Source organism: Panthera uncia, chromosome F1 (assembly GCF_023721935.1).
Source record: "Panthera uncia isolate 11264 chromosome F1, Puncia_PCG_1.0, whole genome shotgun sequence".
NCBI lineage: Eukaryota > Metazoa > Chordata > Mammalia > Carnivora > Felidae > Panthera > Panthera uncia.
The window spans coordinates 4,300,664-4,322,281 of record NC_064813.1 but is presented as its reverse complement, the minus strand read 5'-3'; the positions used below and the strand labels follow the sequence as shown (position 1 = coordinate 4,322,281).

At 47.4% G+C, this 21,618-nt stretch overlaps 1 protein-coding gene across 1 annotated transcript in view; it reads left to right on the top strand.

Moving 5' to 3' along the window:
• Nucleotides 1-21,618, top strand: part of KIF26B (kinesin family member 26B) — a 464,847-nt gene that overhangs the window by 423,796 nt on the left and 19,433 nt on the right. The window contains exon 11 of the mRNA XM_049633800.1: nt 20,849-21,011. Coding sequence (XP_049489757.1) covers nt 20,849-21,011 — 163 coding nt within the window. The remainder of the gene's footprint in view (nt 1-20,848; nt 21,012-21,618) is intronic.

Sequence of the window (21,618 nt, the reverse complement as noted above, 5' to 3'; positions counted from 1 at the left end):
GTCAGCACAGAGCCTGATGGGGGGCTCGAACCCACGAACTGTGAGATCATGACCTGAGCCGAAGTCGGACACTTAACCAGCTGAGCCACCCAGGTGCCCCTGTTGTGCCCCATTTTCTATAAAGTTGCTTCTCTTCTTATCAATTTGTAGGAGTTCTTTGTAAACTCTGGATTCTACTATTTTGCACCTTTTTTTTTGAGTCCCCACAGATCTGCGAGGCCCGTTGGGTCTTTTAACAAGTGTCCACACATGCAGGGGGTCTGTCTCTGGGTTCTCTGCCTGTGCAGATACTGTCTTAGTCACTTCGGACTTGGTGAATTTTCTTTGCAGTATGTTTGGTTTCCATTGAATGAGTTTCTGGTCTTCACTGTTTCCTTTCTTCTACTTTCTTTTAGTTTGTTTTGCTATTCTTTATCTCCATCTGAAGATGGCACCTTGGCTTAATTTTTGCTCTTTCTTACACTATAATGTAAGCACTTAATTCTATACATTATGCACTAAATACTGCTTTGTCTGTATCCTCAAGTTTTGATAATGATGATGATTTTCACTATCACTAGTTCAAAATATTTTCGGTTTTCATTATAAATACTGTTTGACCCAGGGCACCTGGGTGGCTCAGTCAGTTGCGCGTCCGACTTCGGCTCAGGTCATGATGTCACGGTCTGTGGATTCGAGCCCCGTGTCGGGCTCTGAGCTGACAGCTCGGAGCCTGGAGCCTGCTTCGGATTCTGTATCTCCCTGTCTCTCTCTGGTCTTCCCCTGCTCATGCTCTCTCTCTCTCTCTCTCTCTCTCTCTCTCTCTCAAAAATAAATAAACATTAAAAATTAAAAAATAAATAAATACTGTGTGATCCATGGGACTGAAGTCCACAGTTATTTGGAATCAGTTTGCTCCTTTGAGGCTTGATTTGCTAGGGCAGGTGCAGAGCATCTAGGGCTAGTCTGAGCTAGAGGACTCTAGCATTATTATTGTTAGTAGTAGTATTGTTATTATCAGCCCCTTCCGAGGACTCCATCCCAAACCCCATATGTGAGCAGATCTTTCCACTCTGTCTGCTTGAACACATACTATTCCCCCCCATGGAATGATGGAATGGTCTCCCCCCTCCTCCCTTTCTCCCTCCCTCCCTCCCTCTCTCACTCTCTGTCTCTCCCCAGCTCTCTCCTTTTTCCTTTCTACTATTCCATCCTGCAAAGTTTCGATGCCTTGGCCTCCCCAAATTCTCAACTTTGTCTCCTCTCTCAGCAGGTGGCCGCCTGGCTCCCTCTGGCCTCCTCTGTCCTGCCACCTCTCCAGGTGGTGGGGGAGCTGGGCCACCTGCAGGGCTCGGCTCATTTGTTTCCTTTCTCTCAAAGATTACTTTTCTCTGCTGCTCTTGCCCAGTATCCAAAACATTTTTTTTTCTCCTAATTTTTTTTTTTTTCTAGTTTAAGGCTGGAGGGTCAGTCTAGTTCCCGGTTTTCCAACATGGCCAGAAGCAGAAATTGGTCGTCTCTGATGCCTTTCTTGTTGTCTTCCTTCAAACATCTTAATTTCCTTAAGCATGTTAATCAGCTTTTTGTTGATTATTTGTAATCTCTGTTGGACCCTCTCATTCTGCCTCTTGTTTCTGCTGGCTCTTTCTCATGGTGCCTCCATCCTTTGTGCACCTCTGCCCCAAGGCAACTGCTTTCCATTGGCATTTTATTTGTGAGAATTCTTTGAGACCAAGGATAAAGATGGCTTACTTTATCATCTGTATTTTCTTCTGCTCAGTGCCTGGGATCCCTACCAGTTGAGGATACCCTACGTGATATTCTCAGCTTGAAATATTTTGGATCACCCAGCTACTGAGAATTAAAACTGAAAACCTGCTTTAATCTAGCCTGTGGTTCCATATTCTCGGGACAATTTCTTTTTCTATTCTGTGCCATTTTTCGACATGGACCTGTGTTATATAGTGAGGGGCGCAGGTGTTGTTGAAGGGGATTTTCCTGTTAAAACCATCATGTTGGGCAGCCTTTTGGCCTTGTCTTCTGTTTCCAACGTCCTTTGAAACCACGTAAAACTAAGCAGATTATTACCTGGTTTGGCAAATGCCTTCAGCGTAAAGCAGACTTGTGCGTTATGCTTAGTTCTGGTAAGTTCCCAATTTCATTTATTTTTTTTGGCCTGAAAATTCTTGACTCTTTTACAAGCTCAGCAATGCATTTAATAAGATTTGTGAAAATATCTTACCTGCAGTGTTTAATTGTACTTGATAAGAAGGTCTTTTTAGGTACCTAGACTACCGTATTACTTTTTTTGATACTTTTCTGTATTCTGTTACACATTTCTCCCTGTTCTAAAGTGTAAGTAAGGGAATCCTATAATTTATTCTCCAAACTGGACACTTTTGAGAGCAAAAGAGTTACTTAGTTAATAATATTAATTTTTTGAACTATTTTCTGACAAATCCATTTATATTAGTGACTTGCAAAAGAGTCGTAATCAAAATAACCTTCAGAAGTATTTTCTTACCAAAAGAATCCATGTACAACAAAGAAAAAAATTAAAATCTTTTTATGTTGTGTCTCAGAACATTCAAGTAGAATAAACAGAGGGGAGCCCCGGGGGGCTCAGTGGATTAAGCGTCCGACTTCAGCTCAGGTCATGATGTCAGGGCTCGTGAGTTCAAGTCCACATCGGGCTCTGCGCTGACAGCACGGAGCCTGCTTGGGATTCTCTCTCTCCTTCTCTCTGCCCCTCTCCCATCTTTCTCTCTCTCTCTCTCTCTCTCAAAATAAAGACTAAAAAATATAAGCAGAATAATGATTCTCGATTCACCTATTTTAACCATCTTCACCAAATCTATGCATATTATCCTATCAATGGCGTCTTTCTGAGGACTATAATTTTTTCTAGTATTAACTTAGAGCTACAGTGTTTTTCTTCTTCACTTCCCTCACTGCCTACCTTGTACATGTGTGTGCCCATGTGTGTGCCCATGTGTGTTAACATATAAAGCTCTGTGTTTCTATCACTATAGCTTCTATTTCTCTTGGGAGATTATCACAGTCTGGTTGAAAATAATTAAGAATTTATGTGCACCACGACCAACTACAAGTCCTTTTCGGCGGAATATGTGTCTAACTCAGTAAGAATATTGTGTGTGAGTTTTTAAAAGATCTTCCCCCTGCCCCCCCCAAAATAAAATAATAAAAGATCTCCCCCAGATGAATTTCCAGAGCACAGTTCTGGAATTTCAAAATTTAATCCTTGATGCTGTTTGTCTCTTGCTGTCTAATATTCATGCTGCTCCTTCTTTGCTTCTGCAGGAATGTGTTTTCAGGGTCCTGGCTGTCAGTAAGCTTTGTTTCATTTCATATTCGCAATTCATCACAAGCTTCCCAGGCTGCAATTTTTGTGTTTCGTTGGGTGAGCACCTGATAACAGGCTTACAACTCATTTTGAACAAAGTACAATTAAAATGTAAAAGACCTATTTCCAAAACTCCAGTGCCTTCTTGTAGGACACTGAAGCAGACTTCCACAGTATACTTCAAGTTAAAAACTGTCCATTGTCAGCAATATTCTATCATTTAAGCTAGTTCTTTAGACTCCCAAATTTCCCAAATCTGACTGGTGACAGGCGGCAGAGAAAGACCTGATCATCCCCCTAATGAAATAGGTGTTTATTTCACATAAGATCGATCACAAAATTTTTCTTAAGTTCAGTGACTCTGTATGTGTAAACCTTGCAGATTGTGACAACCACAGCTTGTATTTCTCTGGGGAGAAACAGAGGTGTGTTTGAGCACAGTTACGAATTATGTATGTCCGGTAACCAGTTACAAGTGCATTTCTGCACATGTCTGCCCAGGTAGCGAGAATGCTAAGGCTTCAGGTAGGAGCCCCATCCCCTGCACGTGGACCATGAAGGCAGAGAGTGAAGGTCTGTCCAATTCTTCCCATCTTGTCATTTAAAGTCTTAATAATAGGGGCGCCTGGGTGGCTCAGTTGGCCAAGCGTCTGACTTCGGCTCAGGTCATGATCTTGTGGTTCGTGAGTTCGAGCCCCGTGTCAGGGTCTGTGCTGACAGCTCGGAGCCTGGAGCCTGCTTCCGATTCTGCGTCTCCCTCCCTCTCTGCCTCTCCCCCACTCTGTCTCTCAAAAATAAATAAACATTTAAAAGATGTAAAAATAAATAAATAACAATAAAGTCTTAATAATAACATGTTTTCAGAAAAGGAAAACTCCAGGACAACAGAAACTGGGCAGGATGTGGGATAATGGGCATACACTGAGACTCTTCTGGGCACCTCTGAACCTGTGGTCAGCCTTACAGAGCAGGGGGCATGTCTATCTGCATTTGTCATCCCAGGACCAGCAGAGAGCCTACATGTATCTTCAGTTCTTAGTAAATACTTGTTGGGTGAGTTCCCTCCAAGTAAGCCTATCCGTCCAAATAAGACTTTCTCTGTGTGTTAGTGCAAAGGAATGGGGACAGGGCAGTCTTGGGCTTTGTAACAAGACCCTCCAAAATCACCACATCGGAAGCTGTTTCCTCTGCTGATACTTAACTGTAAACAGTAGTTGCCTTGATAGTGAACTCGACTCTACAACCTGGTCTTATCAGCCTTTTGAACCTATACGTTCTGCTGAGACCCAACATTTTTGCTCTAGAGACCTTCATCCTGTGCAGTGTCAATCTAAGGAAACCATGGGATCATAACCTAGACGCATTTACAGACTGGCCTGACTTGACTTGGCCACAGTCTTGATTTTAAACTGAGGGCATCTTGGTGGCTCTGACTGTTCCTCTTTGGGGACTGTTGTACACATTCCTCAAGGCGGGGCTGACGGTAACCTTGGTGGAAATGTCTCTCCCGTGAGCTATCCTTGAAGATCATGGGCTGTGTGCACACAAGTAGGCCATGGCTTGTCCTCTGGAATGCTTTGGGAGCCTGGAAAAACAGGGGGACTGGGAGCCCTGTGCTCAGCACACACTCAGTCCAAGGGGTCGCGCTGTGACAGTGGCCCCTTATGAGGAAAAAGAAAAGGTATTTTGGAAGTTACAGAATTAGGAAGCTTGGTCGGGCAGGGGGAGACTTCTTTTGAGGGAGAGGTACTCTTCTGGTATTTGTTTAAATATTCACAGAAGGGCAGCTCTGTGCTGGATACTGTTAGGTCCTAGATGTGACGAGAGAAGAGAAGTGACCGCTGCCCAATTTATACAGCTCTTCAAGAAGAAGGCATCCTTGGTGGTGTTGGGACCGTCAATCTCACCCATGGAGACTGCTTCATAGCATTTCAAAGTAACGCTGTGATGTTCCAAAATTTTTTTTAGAAGTGGGGAGATGAAAAGAAGTGGCATTGGAAGACGTGATTAACTCCTAGTTTGCAAGCTTCTTGTCTCTGGCAGGACTTTGAGAAACTGCCCAAGGAAGGATTTTGCAGGATATCAGTGATTTGAGTCTGAACTCAAAACCACATTTGTCCCGTGTAAGAAATGAATAGCCATTTGTGATGAGACCCATCAACTTAAAAGACATAGATATTGTGCCACAATAGCTTTTTTTTTCAAGCAGAATAATTATCACTGGAGAGCTCGAATCAGCTTTCTTAATTCTTTTTCAAGAAATGTGCAATTTCTTCGTGTGTCATTCCCTATTAAAATTTTGCAGACTCTCTCTTAAGTTATTAAATGTACGCATTGTGGCCTCTGTGTAACATCTCTTCTCAGACATGTACCGGTGATGAAACCATTCTTAAACTTAATTTCCTTTTAATTCCTTCCAATTAGTAGGCACTGCCTCTGTGCCAAGAGCCAGTCCAGTTGGTATATTTCGTGAGGACTGCGGGATGATGTTTCCGTAAACCACACGTGATGCCCAGAAGGCGTTCTAACAGAGTTGCCCTCATCATCTCCTTGAAGTTGGTTGTACATGATTTCAAAAGAAGTTTGTCCCTGGGCAGTTGTGGCACACGTGTTTAACAACCATCTTTCAAGTTCTCCCCAGCTGGTGACTGGTTAGTGGTCTGCAAATAACAAGAACCATATTGGACGAGTGCCTTCACAAAATTCCATGGGCCATGTTTGGTCACTCTTATTGGCAGGCCTATCATAGGAAAAGCAACATGGGAAAGCTTTTGAGCCACAGATGCCAAAAACTGTTAGTTGAAATCTAAGAATGATGAAGTGTTACCAAAAAAAGGAAGTGGTGCTTTTGTGCATCAAAGGACACCAACAAGAGATGGAAAAACAACCCACAGAGTGGGAGGAAGCATTTGCAAATCGTATATCTAATATAGGATTCGTATCCAGAATATATAAAGAGCTCCTACAATTCAACAACAAAAATGCAATTCACTGCAACGATGAATAGACCTTTTCTGTTGCAAAGAAGATACACAGATGGCCGATAAGCACATGAAAGGATGTGTTCTACATCATTAGCCACTAGCAAAATGTAAACAAAACCACAATGAAATACCACCTCCCATCCGTTAGGAAGGCTGTTATTAAAGAAGCAGAAATAAATGTTGGCAAAGATGTGGAGAATTTGGAACTCGGACTCAGGGCTGGTGAGACTGTAAAATTGTACAGCCACTCTGGAAAATAGTTTGGCAGTTCCTCGGAACCTTAAAAATAGAACTGCCATATTGTCCAGCAGTCCCCCTCCTAGATACATACTCAAAAGCATGGAAAGGAGGGGCGCCCGGGTGACTCAGTCAGTTAAGTGTCCAGCTCTTGATTTTGGCTCAGGTCATGATCTCACGGTTGTGAGATCGGCCCTAGATCAGGCTCTGCGCTGAGTGTGGAGCCTGCTTAAGATTCTCTCTCTCCCTCTGCCTTTCCCTGCTCACATGCTTGCTCTCTCTCCCTCACTCCCCCAAAAAAAAAAAAAAAAAAAAAAAAAAAAACATTGAAAGCAGCAACTTAAAACAGATACTTGCACAGCCATATTCACAGCAGGGTCCTTCACAATAACCAACAGGTGGGAACTTCCCAGGTTTCCATCAGTGGATGAGTGGAAAATGAAATGCGGTGTGTCCGTGCAATGCAATATTATTCAGCTGAACTATGTACTTAAAACGACTAAAATAGTAAAGTTATGTTGCGTGTGTCTTACTACAATAAAAAAGAAGAAAAGGGAAGGCAGGTGATTTCCAAGGACACAAAGTCCCTGAGAGTTGCTAGAACCATCAGACTTTTCCTGTTTTGTTTTTTGTTTTGCTTTGCTTTGCTTTGGTGGGGATGACTGGTGGGTTAGTGAAGGCAGCTGGGTGTTAAAGAATTTCCATAGGATTAAAGTAAACAGCATTCTAGGCTAAGTGTCTGGGATGAGCCACAGTACAGGAGAGGCACAAAAGTCCACACTTACTCAAGGAGTCGTGAGTAGTGGGACGGCCAGAGTCTACTGGCCGGAAGGTGTCTGGGATATTTCGCAGCCTCCTCCTCCCTCTGTCCAGCACCAGGTCCAAAGCTGCCGACTCTTCTTCGCTGTCACCCTTTATATGATAAGGAGGAGGCCACCCAGACTGTCCGTCAATGAAATAACAAGTGGTTTGGAACCATGGTCGTGCTGGTCTGCCGCCCATCGGGCCAGCACCCAAGTCCGCCATCTTGGTGAATAATGGACTTTGTGGCGATGGTGTTCCTTCTGGAGCTGCTTTCAGTATCCACAGCCAAGTGTTTGCAAGGCCGTTGGTCAGGAGCAGGGGAGAGGGGTGGGAGGAGAGAGCAGTGAATGCCTCCTCGTGACCTTGAAGCTCCATGCTCATGACTCGAAAGAAAAGCCACAGCACAGGGAGAGATGTGAGCTCTGTATCACTGGAGAGAGCACGTTTGATCATCTGATCCGTCCTCCCAAGAACTGGGCTGAACCCTTTCTGACAGCGTGGTATTCTATGCCGCAGGCCTCGAATAGCGAGCCAGCTTCAGTCCTGTCTCTTTGAAGGTTATCCTGCAACACAAGGGGAGCGCACGAACACGCAGTCTGATCGAGCAGAAAGAGATTGGACTTCCCTGCCCGTGGTGTGCACAAGATCAAAACACGGTCAAGGGAATGCAAATGAGGTGACCACTCAGGGCTCATATGTGCATTTTCTCTGTTTGTTTTATTTTGATGGCAAGCAGGCATAGGATTGGCTAAACTGAACTCTGGAGACTGGAAGTCATCATGAGTGTCACCTAGTGTTACCATTAAGCCTGGACCCTTTGGCTAATGCCATTTAACCTCTTTCTAGCCTTTCCAAGGAATGTGGTGCAAGAGGGACTCACCTGGGTTTCCAGAAATTAAAAGCCCCGTAAGGCACCCAGGACCCACACTGCTCTGTCATCTTAGGGTTTTGCATAGAGAATTGGTAAAAAAAAAAAAAAAAAAAAAAAATAGACGAAACCCTTCCAGATGCTTCCCTGCCACTTTTTGGTAAACACAGTCCTTTTGAAAGGGCTCTAAATACACTTGCAGGTTTTCAAAGCCCGGATTGCACACAGTTGTAACATCAACACTGAAGGGCAGTCAGAGACTGGACGTAGAGGTGCCATCAAGATGCCCCGTCAGACGTGCACTTCGTACACGTTTCTTCCCTGAAACAGACATTACAACTCATGGAAAAGCATGGGGACATTCCTAAAACGTAGATGTATTTCTCAGGGGACACAGCCAGTGGGGAGTGGTGTAGCAGGAAGGCAGGGGGAGAGATTTGAGAGAAGGCACCAGGCGAGAGTAGGATTTCGTTATGTCCAAGAATTCCATTTGTAACCTTCGTGTATTTTCTTTTTGAGAATTTATTTATTTATTTGCTTGTTTGTTTAAAGTTTATTTATTTATTTCTTTTGAGACAGAGGGAGAGAGAGAATCCCAAGCAGGCTCCATACTGTCAGCATGGAGCCCGACGCGGGACTCACACTCAGGAACCGTGAGATCATGACCTGAGCCGAAGTCAGACGCTCAACCGACCGAGCCACCCAGGCGGCCCTCTTTTTGAGGATTCTTGAAAAATCCATGGAGAAGAGGGGCGTCTGGGTGGTTCGGTCGGTTGAGCGTCCGACTTCGGCTCAGGTCATGATCTCACAGCTCATGAGTTTGAGCCCCGCTTTGGGCTCTGTGCTGATAGCTCAGAGTCTGGAGCCTGCTTCAGATTCTGTCTCTGTCTCTCTCCCTCTCTGCCCTTCCCTGCTCATGCTCTGTCTCTCTCTCTTTCAAAAGTAAACATTAAAAAAAAATAAATTTAAAAATCCACGGAGAAGGACAGGAGCGAGCAGGTATCGGGGGGAGGGGCTCTGGGTCACCATGGCAACATGACTCTTGCTGCCACCTCTGTCACCCATCAGCGCCTGACTCCCTTTTGGATTACCGCAAAGATCTCTGACCTTGGAATTAACGGACACTCACAAACCTGAAGATGACCTACACTTGAAGGACAGCAAAGCTTCCACACAGTACTATGAGCTCATCTTCACCCGGAGAATGTGTAATGGGTTATAGTGCAACATAACTTATCCTCCCCCTTTACACTGTGGCAGCGGCTCTATAAAACGTGACTGGACTGTAGAAATGTCTAAGCATCGATAATTAATAATGGCTGTGGCCCAATGAATTTTTTACAGTTTACAGCGTTGTCTTAGTTTCAGATGTTCACAATACGGTGATTCAACAACTGTATATATTACTCAACGCTCACTGTGATAAGTGGACTCCTAATCCCCATTCCCTGTTTCGCCCCGCCCCCCTATTTTACCACCCCTCTGGTAACCACCTGTTTGTTCTCTAGCGTTAAGAGTGTGTTTCTTGGTTTGCCTCTTTTTTTTCTTGTTCATGTGTTTTGTGTCTTAAATTCCACCTGTGAATGAAATCAGACGGTATTTCTCTTTGACTTGTTTTGCTCAGCATTATACTGTCTAGCTCCATCTGTGTCCTTGCAAATGGCAAGATTTCATTCCTTGCATAAAAGGCTGAGTAATGTTCCGTTGTGTATATATAACACCTCTTCTTTACCCATCTATCAGCGGACACTCAGGCTGCTTTTATCATCTGTGAGGCCATGTGAATTTTTAAAAGTTAAGTGAAACTTCAAATAATGTGAGAAATGTCAGAATAGTATTTATGTTCCAAACTGCAGTAATAGGGGTGCCTGGGTCAAGTGTCCGACTTTCGCTCAGGTCACAATCTCGTGATCCGTGGGTGTGAGCCCCGCGTCAGGCTCTGTGCTGACAGCTCGGAGCCTGGAGCCTGCTTTGGATACAGTCTCCCTCTCTTTCTCTGCCTTCCCCTGCTCTCGCTTCTCTCTCTCTCTCTCTCTCTCTCTCAAAAACAAAGAAACGTCAAAAAAATTTTTAACTGCAGTAATAATAGAAACATTATTATTCCTCTTAATCTGGTCCTGCAGGTAGATTAATTACTGAGCGTGCATCTATTACAGATCAGTCTGCATGGTTAGTAAGTGTAGAGGATCTCATTACCGACTCATTAAGCACCTCTTGGTAGCATCTTAGACTTCATTAGCATACACAATTTTGGGCAATTCAGGGGAAACCTTTGGGCCCGTTTTCTATATGTAAGGTCTGCTAGTTTGCCTTCTAGGTTATTGTTTTTAGTTTTTCTTTTCTTTTTTCATCAAAGTGATGACATTCTTAGCTCCTGATCATGCTAAACTAAGTAAAATATATATATTTGTGTGTGTGTGTATATATATATATGTATGTATGTGTCTATGTGTGTGTGTGTGTATATATATATATATATATATATGATCTTTTCCCTTCTGTGCTAGAGCTAGTAAGTCATTAACCATTAACATTGTCCAAGTTACTGGAAAGGAAGGTCAAAATAAAAAGAAAGGTCAACATAAAAGCACAGCTTTTACCCTCAGCGTTGCAGGATCTTACTGAAAAGAGCTGGCTGGAATTAGCCACACTGTGGGGATTGGGGGTGCAATCCTTGAACCACCAAGTCTGCCCCAGACTTCTGACACCTCGTACGAGTTTGAAGGGTTCCTGAAACCACCCTCGAGTTTGCTGATTCAGTAGGAGGACTCACAGCCTCACTGAAAGTACTCACAGCTGTGATTCATCACAGAGAAAGGACACAGATCAAAACCAGCCCGAGGAAGAAGCACAGAGTGGTCCAAACACAAAGCTTCTGTTGTTCTGTCTGTGCAAAGTGTGTGATCCTCCCGGTGCCAGTGTGTGACATACACGCGAGTATTACCACCCAGAAAGCTTACTTGAGCCTTGGTGTGCAGAGTTTTTTGGGGGACTACCTTACATAGCATGATTGATGGATGGATGGATGGATGGATGGATATCCCACATGGTTGTGCTCAGTCTACGGGTTGACTGGTCCTGCATAGCCCAAAGCCCCTGACCTAAATCACACGGTTGATCTTTCTGGTGTGGTCAGCTCCCACCTTAAACAAATACCCTTCTAACAGGAATGACATAGATTACCTCCCAGAGGCTGAGGACAAAGTCTAGACCTTTTTGAGCAAAGCCCTATTCTTCACTACTCATACTAAGGGAGGCTTGGTATGAGTTTGCACGACCAACTAAATGTTTGAGGAGCAATGGAAGGAGTAGGGAATATTTCCAAGCCAGAGAACCTTTAAGGAGGATATGATAAATGTCTTTTAAACTGTAAAGGGCCAAGGTGTGCACAAGAATTAGTCTTACCCTGTGTGCTCACAGAGAACAGAGTGAGTGCCCATGGTTAGAAGCATAAGGAAGATTTAAGTTCAGTACAGGAGAGAGCTTTCTAATAATGGAGGCTATTCAAAGATATTACATAGCGTACCCCGGGAGTTGGTAAGTTCTCAGTCATTAAGAACATTCTGGCAGAAAGCAGATCACCTGCTATCATGGCAGTTCTTTTATCAGAAAATGCAGTGACCCCTGAGAATCCTTCCAACTGTGATATTCTGTGGTTCTAAAATTATTTCTCAGCTTCATTCAGGAGTGTGTCCTAGAATCGGCAGACTTTCAATACTGTGATTCTCATTGCATGAATCACCTTTAAAGTATCTTCTGTCATCCCTGTGTGCTATGGTCTTGGAAGGAATGTATGTTTTCCTGAGCAGAACTTAGGATATTTAGAGCAATTCAGATTCTACTAATTCTGAGTGGCCAATAACTGAGACTGGATGGAGATTTTTCCTTGCTCTTGAGGAGAAGGCCTGAGTTGTTAAGCAAGTGAGTAATTAAAAACAAACAAACAAACAAACAAACAACAAAAAAACAAAAAAAAAACAAAAAAACTTTCTATGGAACACTTTTAGTTTATAAAAGTGAATCCATGTATTATAACCAGGTTACTCATTGCAAGTATGTCTTATTAGGTAAATCTGAAGCGGTTAAGTTAGAATTTTAACTTGAACATTCTGATAGCTATATAAGTAAACTATATCGCATACTTCTCTTAAAATATTTTAATGAGACTATTCACTGCTTATAGCTGATCTTTCATTCTTTTTTTTAACTTTTTTTAAAAAAAATTTTTAATGTTTATTTATTTTTGAGAGAGAGACACGCACAGAGTGCAAGTGGAGGAGGGGCAGAGAGAGAGAGAGAGACATACACACAGAATCTGAAGCAGGATCCGGGCTCTGAGCTGTCAGCACAGAGCCCGACGCAGAGCTTGAATCCATGAACTGCAAGGTCATGACCTGAGCCGAAGTCAGACACTTAACCAACTGAGCATCCAGGTGCCCCTTATTCTGTTTTTAAATTTTTTTTAATATTTATTTATTTTTGACAGAGAGACAGAGTGCAAGTGGGGGAGGGGCAGAGAGAGAGGGAGACACAGAATCCGAAACAGGCTCCGGGCTCCGAGCAAGTGGTCAGCACAGAGCCTGATGTGGGGCTCGAACTCACGAACCGTGAGATCATGACCTGAGCCGAAGTCGGACGCTTAACCGACTGAGCCACGCAGGCGCCCCTACAGCTGGTCTTTCTCATGAAGCAGGCCGACCTCCTGTGAATTTTATCTTATTCAGATAAATGGAACACTGACATCCAGGTTCCACTGGACTCACGCAGCCCAGATTTCCTTAGACTTTGTCTTCCTCTGAGAACAGTGGCAACTATTCAGGTCAGAAAGCAGCTTTCATTGGCCCCAACCCATACCTGCAATGCGAAACCTTTAGCTTACGTGAACTGGCTTTCCACCCATATATTTTCCAAATGGATGCCCATCACGTGCCTAGTCTGTCAGGGGCAGTACTGCTTCACATAGGCCCCCTGTGGGCCACCGTCCCGTCTTTCTTGCTTCTCGTTGGGCACTGCCCCCAGAGTTCTGGAGCCACCATGGTGCCAGCCTTGGATAAGCAGGATGGCCCGGGGAAGGAGGCATCGCTCCCGTGTGTTACTCTGTGTCAGAAGCCTTCCAAAATGGCGCCGTTTGTGCCTCAGGGCTCTCCAGTGTCTAATAAAGAATTCTGTGAGCGAACAGTTAGATTAACCTTGTCCACTCCCAGTTGGTTACAGTTTTAGGACCTCCACCCACAGGCAGTTTTAGGTTAAGCAAGGCACACACCCACATCACGTGTATACCGGCTGGATCACAGAGGCTGGCCCTTCAGCTGGCAACGGGTGGTTCTCCGCGGGGTCCTTCCCCGAGCTCCCCCCGATGAGGGAACTCTCCATCTCTCACATGGCTAAATGCCCAGTGCTTCCAGAAGCTCCTCTAACACACGTGCCAGAAATAGGGGCTGGTTTTGCCGGTGCTTTATTATACAAGCCAGAGCCCCTGTCACTGAAGGAGGTTTGCCCCATTTTGCACTCCGCTCCCCAGCGTCCCACAGTGAGACCTGCTCACACTGTTTGCGGGACAAATGGCGTCATGCCCAAACCACAGCAACTTCACGTTATTCCTTTTGAAAATGCATTAGGATAGCTTGGTCTGTACCAAGCTGTTGGTTCTTCTGTGGCACCAGGATCCGGATCGTTCATGCCTTGAGAGGTTGGCACCCTTGAGGGGAACATTGCTGAGTGAAGGCCGTTCCTGCAGAGCAGACAGCTTCCCCAAAGAGGAGGCGCAAAAAGTCTCCTCCCAAAAGCGTGCAGGTCTGTGAAGCAGTCGTGAGAAGGGAGTCAGCAACACCCTTACAAATAAATAAACTCGAGGGAAGTGCTTTTCCCCTGTGGATGTATGTATTTCAATCTGTCAACTCAACAGTGTCAAGAAGGCATGTCCTTGGGACCTAGAAGACAGAGGCACGAGAATTGCCCTCACCCAGTGGGGCTGGTGTCCTCTGCTCAACCCTCTTTCTAATGGGGTGAAAACAAAAACAAAAACAAAAACAAAAACAAAAACACAGATGTGGTCCACATTGGGCCATGGATGCTGATGTCTTGGGACCCTGGTCCCCAATACTTAGGCTGGCCTCAGGAGGTCACTCACTAGCGACCCATTAGGTGACAGTAAGAAAGGATGTTCACAGACCAGTAGGATGTAAATAGGAAGGAGGCAGGGTCAGTGGGAGAGAGAGTGGAAAATTCCATTTGAGTGTCCAGACTCGGCCCAAATTCACGATTTTAATCTGCCTCTTCTCTTCCTTTCTGTTCGTGCTACCTTTTCACTCTCCTCTCTCCTCCTGGTGGCCAGTGGGTAAATGCAGGGGTCTGGGGCCTGGGGGCAGAGCTGGGAGGTCAGAACCCTTGGAGCTGGCCTGAGACCTAGCAACTCTTGCCCAGCGGGTCAAGCTGTCGGCCTGAGGCTCTACAACACATTCTGGCAGGTTACAGGTAAAGTGGATAGAAAGTGGGATGCTTTCCGGAATGCAGTGTGGCTCCAGGGTCATATCCTTAAGAATGTGAGTGATGGGGCAACTGGGAGATCTGTCGGTTGAGCGTCCAACTCTGAATTTCAGCTGAGGTCAGAATCCAGGGTCGTGGGATTGAGCCCCGCTTCCGGCCCCATGCTGAGCACGGAGTGTTGCACTCTCTTGCTCTCTCTCTCTCTCTCTAAAAAACAGAATGCGAGGGTTGCCAACGTGGGTTTTTGTGGGTTTTTTTGGCATTTAACTGTTCACTGTTACCTTGATCTGGGTCTCTGACACCCACCTGAATTCCGTGTGCGTGGTCTCCATTCTTCAATACCGATGGTGTATCACTTAAAGGAAAACACTGTCGTGTTTCTGGAGGAAAGCAGGCCTGCATGCGGCAGCGTGGGTAGCCGTGTGCCCGTGTTTCTGGTGTCTATGTCTGCTGTGAGTCTTGCCGCCCACAGGGCTCTCTCTCTCTTGCAGATTGTCCCGGAGCTTAATTAGTCTTCTGGATTAACTAAGCTCCTTTCTTTCCACGCTTCATTAAGAACTGACAAGAGGGAAAAGGCACAGTCTCTTCTTGCTTGATTCTGAGCCCTCTCGGTGTGGGTGCTGAAGGGCCCCCACGGACGTTGCCAGTGGACACCTGTGGTGTCTCTCTCACGGGAAGCGGGGCGTGAAAGAAGGTCGTCCTGTGGTGCTGTCGTCAGGCTGCCCGACGTGGTGAGTCGGAGCTGGCCGTCTCTGTCTCCTTCAGAAGGACATGGTTCACAGATGCCCCACTTTCTGCCTCCAGGGTTCCTCCCCACCTTTCTGGAAAAGGAGTATATTTAACACTGCTCAGGAAAGGCATGGCCTTTTTCTTGTGAAATTCTTGGGCTGACACTGCAGCGTGATGCGGGTATCGTATTTCATCAGAGGACCTGTACCCCTCACCAGTTGGGAGGGTTGCCTCTCCGGAGGGTCAACGAATAATGAGCTATGGATTCTGGACCACCCTTTCAGAAAGGAATTCAGAGTTTTGTTGGGTGTTTTAGGGACCTCAACAAATAAACACCACGTAGGGGAATCCCAGCCAAGGAGACAGACGGTGCTGTCACTGTGGAGGTGTGGGAGTCACAGTGACTGGGGACGCCCCTCAGGCTGGAGGTCGCTTTCCTTATCGTGTGTAGTATTAGATGTCCTTGTGTCATTGGCTTTAACGATGATGTCACAATGCGCTTTACCCATGTGTGTCCCTCACTGGATACAGTGTGACCTCGCACCTGTATGATACCCGATGTGCTCGGTACCGTGTCTCCTGAACGGGCCGCTGCAGATAACAGGCCCAGCCTCACAGCCCCTTCAGAAGGACGGGCTCTGCTTCTGGATGAAACGGGAGGTGATCCGGGCAGTTGCCCATAATGTGTCCCGGTGCTCGAGTGAGCCTATAGCTCGGGATTTGTCCCTCGCCGGTTTCCATCATGCTGACTTCCGCTCTCCCCTTGCGAAACACCTCAACTAAAAGAGAGACAACGCAGAATGTCCACTCAGGAAGAGATCGTTGAATAGTAAGGAAATCGTGACCCACCTTCACGCTCAGCTTGCTGACTCTTTGGTGCCGTGTCTGGGATGAGACCGCGTTATGTTGTTACTCTAGAACACAGGTCAAAAATAACACCCTTTTTTTCTGTAAAGGAGCAGAGAGTAAACATTTGTGGCTTGATGGGCCACTCGGGCTCCATCGCCACTACTCGACTCTGCTGTTGCAGCACGAGAACAGCGAGAGGCAATATGTTAACAAACAGGTGTGGCTGTGTTCCGATAAAACTTTATTTACAAAAACAGGTGGTGGGCTGGATTTGGCCTGCAGGCCCTGCCCTAGGGGACCACCTGCTCATCATGCTCTTTTTGAATTAATACCATTACCATTTGTTCACTCTCCCATTCTTTTGTCTAATAAAAGGTCAGTTTATTTTTTAAAGGAAGACATTGTTCCAAAACCCATTTTAAAATGTGTGTGCAGGGGCGCCTGGGTGGCTCAGTCAGTTAATCCTCCGACTTCAGCTCAGGTCATGATCTTGCGGTTCATGGGTTCGAGCCCCGCGTTGGGCTCTGTGCTGACAGCTTGGAGCCTGGAGCCTACTTTGGATTCTGTGTCTCCCTCTCTCTTTCTGCCTCTCCCCCACTCGTGCTCTGTCTCTGTCTCTCTCTCAAAAATAAATAACCATTGAAAAGAAATAGAAAATAAAAGATGTATGCAGGGTGGGGCAGAAAGGAGGTGAATATGTGTGCCGGGCACATGGGGGCTTGGAAGACTGGCCCAGGCCTTCCCCAGGCCACAGTCGGCTCCTGCCCCCCACCCACGCCATCCTGCACAGCAAGGACCCCTCCCACGTGGCCCCTAAGTCCCCCATCCAGCCTGGAGCTGGGCCTTGGGGGCCACTGGCCCTGCACCTGTGCGTTTCCCTTCCTCCTGCCTCAGCCGTAACACAGAGACGTAGACTGAGTCCATGCTGACTCTTGCCCTGGAAACTCTTTTGAATCTTTTTATTTTCCTACCCCAGCCACCAAGTTAAATCTGCAGTTTTCAGCCTTTAGTACCCTGCCCCTTCTTTCACCTTCCCTCCCCAACTTAACTGTCTTTGTTCCAAGTTAAAAGATCATCACGAGGCAGAAGAGAACCCAAGCTTTATAGCCACCATTTTTCATTCCCATAAGGATATGTTTTAGAGTCTAGAGAGGCCCGTGTGAAAGAGTCTTGCCAGCAGTTTTACTGGCTTTCCTCGAGGAGAGCTAAAACGCCGGTTGCCAAGCAACGTGCCCCGGCTTCTTCCGACAGTGTGGACTTGGGGAAAAAAATCATCCTACGATTGACTGATGAAGGGGGAGCTGGGTGGAAATGCACAGGGCAGACAGTGCGATGTAACCGTGTTCTGCCTGCTCCTCCTGGCCCCTCTTCCTGAGGATGGACACGCGGTCACACGCAGGAGGGAGCATGCCCTTAGCAGAGCATGACGGTTAGCAGGCATTCACACCAGGGGACTTTGTGGGACACGTGATCCTCATCAGCTGCAGGTTCCGTGTTTACGAATCACATTCAAACTCAGCTCGAGTGGTGCCTTTGCTGTCGTTTGCGGACGTGCACAGCGGCCCAAACGTGGGTGGCTTGATGTGCCATCCCCAGCTGAGATGGGACAAGCCAGGCCTCTGCCTCCTCGTCTCGCCTCTCTTCTTGTAAACAAGGCTCCTCTTCAGAGTCCTGTTTGGTGCCACGTTGTTTGTATCTGTGTGCTTTTTGTTGGTGGTTTCACTGCCGAAAAGGCCCCCAAGCACAGTGCTGTGGGGGTGGCCCGGCGTTCGTTGGTGCGAGAAGGCAGTGACGTGCCTTACGGAGAAAATATGTATCTTCGAGAAGCCTCGTTCAGGCATGAGTTGTAGTGCCGTTTGGCATGAATTTGACTCGTGTTAACGAGTCAACAATCTGGTACATCCAGAAAGAGGAAGAGGGAATTCACTGACCTGTGCATCAGGCTGCTTCAGAAAGAGTAAGGTAACATCTAAAATGCATGATGAAACTACAGATAAATGGCTCTCTTTATGGATTCATAAGATGATTGATCAAATTAAAAACAAAAACAAAAACAAAAAAACATCAGGGCGCCTGGGTGACTCCCTTGGTTGAGCGTCCGACTTCGGCTCAGGTCATGATCTCACCGCTAGTGAGTTCGAGCCCCACGTCGGGCTCTGTGCTGACAGCTCAGAGCCTGGAGCCTGCTTCAGAATCTGTGTCTCCCTCTCTCTCTGTCCCTCCCCTGCTCATGCTCTGTCTCTGCCTCTCTCTCTCCCTCAAAAATAAAAACATGAAAAATAAATAAATAATTTAAAAATTTCAAAAAAAAAAAAAAAAAAGCATAGTGGACAATATTGTGAGGCTGAAAAAGCCAAAGAAATTTATGTTCTTATTACCTAGGGTCAGAAAAATAGACCCTCAGCTAGTGTTTTGTTCTAAAGAAATAGTGCGTGTAGTTCATCATTTGTAAGGAATGTGTATTAAATCAGGTGTTCTAAACAGAAACACGTGAAACGAGGTTATGTATCGATCGATTCATTGACGGGAAACTGACCAGTGGCCCCGAGGAACCGTTCCCATCTGGACTCACTGCTTCAGGGTTCACAGAGACTTAATAGACCACAACCACCTCGGACAGTAAGAATTGACTGCAGCGGTCACGACTTCGCCCTGATGGGATGTGTCTTCCACTCGAAGACACAGTGAAGACAAAACCCTAGACTCAGGCAGGTGCAGGGTCTCCGCGGAGAGTGTGTGCCGGGGGTGGGACCCGACTGCCCGTCTGGCTGTCAGCTCTGGTGGCATCCGTGACCTGCCTGCTGGACACATTTTGAAGGCAGATGAGTGTTTGTAGCGAGGCCTCGATCCTTCTGCACACCCTCTTCCCTGTCTCAGTCTGTTGAGGCCGCTCTGACAAAATAACCACAGACGGAGGGCCTCAAACAGCAGACATGTATGTCTCAGAGCTTTGAAGGCTGGAGGTTCAACAAGGTGTTAGCAGGTCTGGTGTCCGGTGAGGCAGCTTCCTGGTTCATAGACGGCTGCCTTCTGGTGACAGCCTCCGATGGCGGAAGGAGCGAGCGAACTCCCCTGGAAGTCCCCCTTATAAGAGCGCTGTTCTCGTCGATGACAGCACTGCCCTTGTGACTGGTCACCTCCCGAAGGCCCCCCCCCCCCGATAGCATCACTTTGGGGGTTAGCTTGCTTGCATTCAGTCCGCAACATTCTCCTTCCACGACTTTCATCACTGACGATTTCGGCTGAAGGAAAACCCTGATGCGTTTTTTTTAATTGCCCTGGAACTGAGCCAGAGTGAGCCTGGCGTCCCGAACTGACACCTTAATTGGTTCCAGATGGAAAAGGCAAACTCTGGCTCTCACCCCGCAGTCTTCCTCCCCGAAGGCCCCATGCAGGTCACGTGTGAAAGGGTTTCCCCATTTCCAAGGCCTGATCTCTGCTGATGGCAGCCTGCCTCTCACACCGGGTCTGCCGAGCTGGACGGTCCCTCTCCAGGGAGCTCTGCAGGGGGTGGCCGGCTGACAGCCTGGTGGGGACACGGACGTGAGGACGAGCCCCCGGAACCTGGCATTCTGAACACAACGCACAGCTATGCACACAGGGCACGGGAGACGCAGAGGCTGCCTCCGCCTTCGGGATCAGGGAAGCTTCCAGAGGTGAAATGACATCTGGCAGCAGTTGAGAGGAGAGGGCTGATGATGACGTAAGCAGAAGCCTTTTAAGAGCGAGGCAGGGAGACTGTTGGGACACGTGCAGGAATGGAAACACATGCACCATCGCTCCAGGTCAGTTTTGGAAGAGCCTGCAACCACCATCTGTAAAGTCCTGAGCCTCGTTATCACCACTCAGGGCCCTGGCCCCACACGGCACCTGTGGAGTCCCCAGAGGAGGCCTTTCTAGAAAGGTCAGCGTTCTGTGGCTGACGGATTGAGTGCTCGGGCCCGTGTCTGTTTCTCCACTCGTAATCGGGAACACAGACACCTTCTCCTGCATTGCCGCCACGTGCAGGCACGAGAGGAAGAGACAGATGGTGATAAAGTGCTTGCCACTCTCGCAAACAAACTGGGTACGTTGCAGACACACGGATCTAACACGCAGGTTCGTGGCTGGCAAACCACTTTGCCTTGCAGGGACCGCTCGCGCGCAGACACTTGCAAAGAAGGGCTGTGTGTGCACGCGGCCTGCCGAATCAGTCACAGAGCCGTCTTCTCCCTTCCTCCAGTTCCTATCCCCAGGTCCCGTCGTGCACAGCGCCCGGTGGGCGCACACAGACGCACGGGCGTACCCAGGAGCGGGACACGAGTGCCAAGGGAGGTGTGTCACGTGGATTCCATCCTTGGGGTTAGAAGCCCTTGCTCGCCTGCCCGCTACAAACAGCCGTGTGCTAGAAAATGATGTTAATTAGTACGCCCTTTTTTTTAAAAATGGGGGGAAAAAAAAACCCTGCTGCCCACAACAAAAAAGCCACGAGGAGGCCCGCGGTCCTACCCTGACAGCCAACGTGAAGCATGACCCACTAATGCAGCCTTAATTCACTTTGTTTGGCAGAGAGAGCAAACTCACCATGCTGCTGCGAGAGTCCCTGGGGAACGTGAACTGTCGCACCACCATGATCGCGCACATCTCGGCGGCCGCCGGCAACTACGCAGAGACCCTGTCCACCATCCAGATCGCCTCGAGAGTCTTGAGGATGAAGAAAAAGAAGACGAAGGTAGGGAGCTCCCAGGGGGTGCAGCGGGTGTAGATGCTTTGGGAGCCCTACCCTGGAGCCGAGCCGGTATTCCTAATTCCCGAGCACCGGGGCGGGGGTGGGGGGGCAGGCGATGCTGATGATGGTCGGGGGGGTGGGGGAGGATGATGAAGTCCGTGCCCCCTAGCCCCGCCAGCTGCTAGTCATCCAGCCTGGACCCCTAACTGGGAGCACTAGGCCCACGTCAGGCATCTGGGTAGGACGGGAAACACTCCGTGTCTCCCTCGCTGCCCTGGTCCCACGTAGATGGAGACCCTGTCCTTAGACTGGCTGAGCCCATCTTTGGATTAGTGCTTTGCTCACGTGGTGCTACTTCTCCCACATTTCCAGGAATCATTTATGGGCTCCTGGGCTTTGCCACGTTAATACAGTGGTTTCTGGTGGATGCGAGGAGCCTGGCAGAAACTACCAGCCTTGCTTTCTCGGGCAGAGGCAAAGCCAGGACCCTGGTGGCATGACCAGAATGTGGCAGAAAGCCATCACAACTGTGGTCGCCAGGCCAGCTGGTGAAGCGGGAAGCTTTTTCCTTTTTGTGTCTTTCTGTGTATGGCGGGGAGTGGGGGGGGGG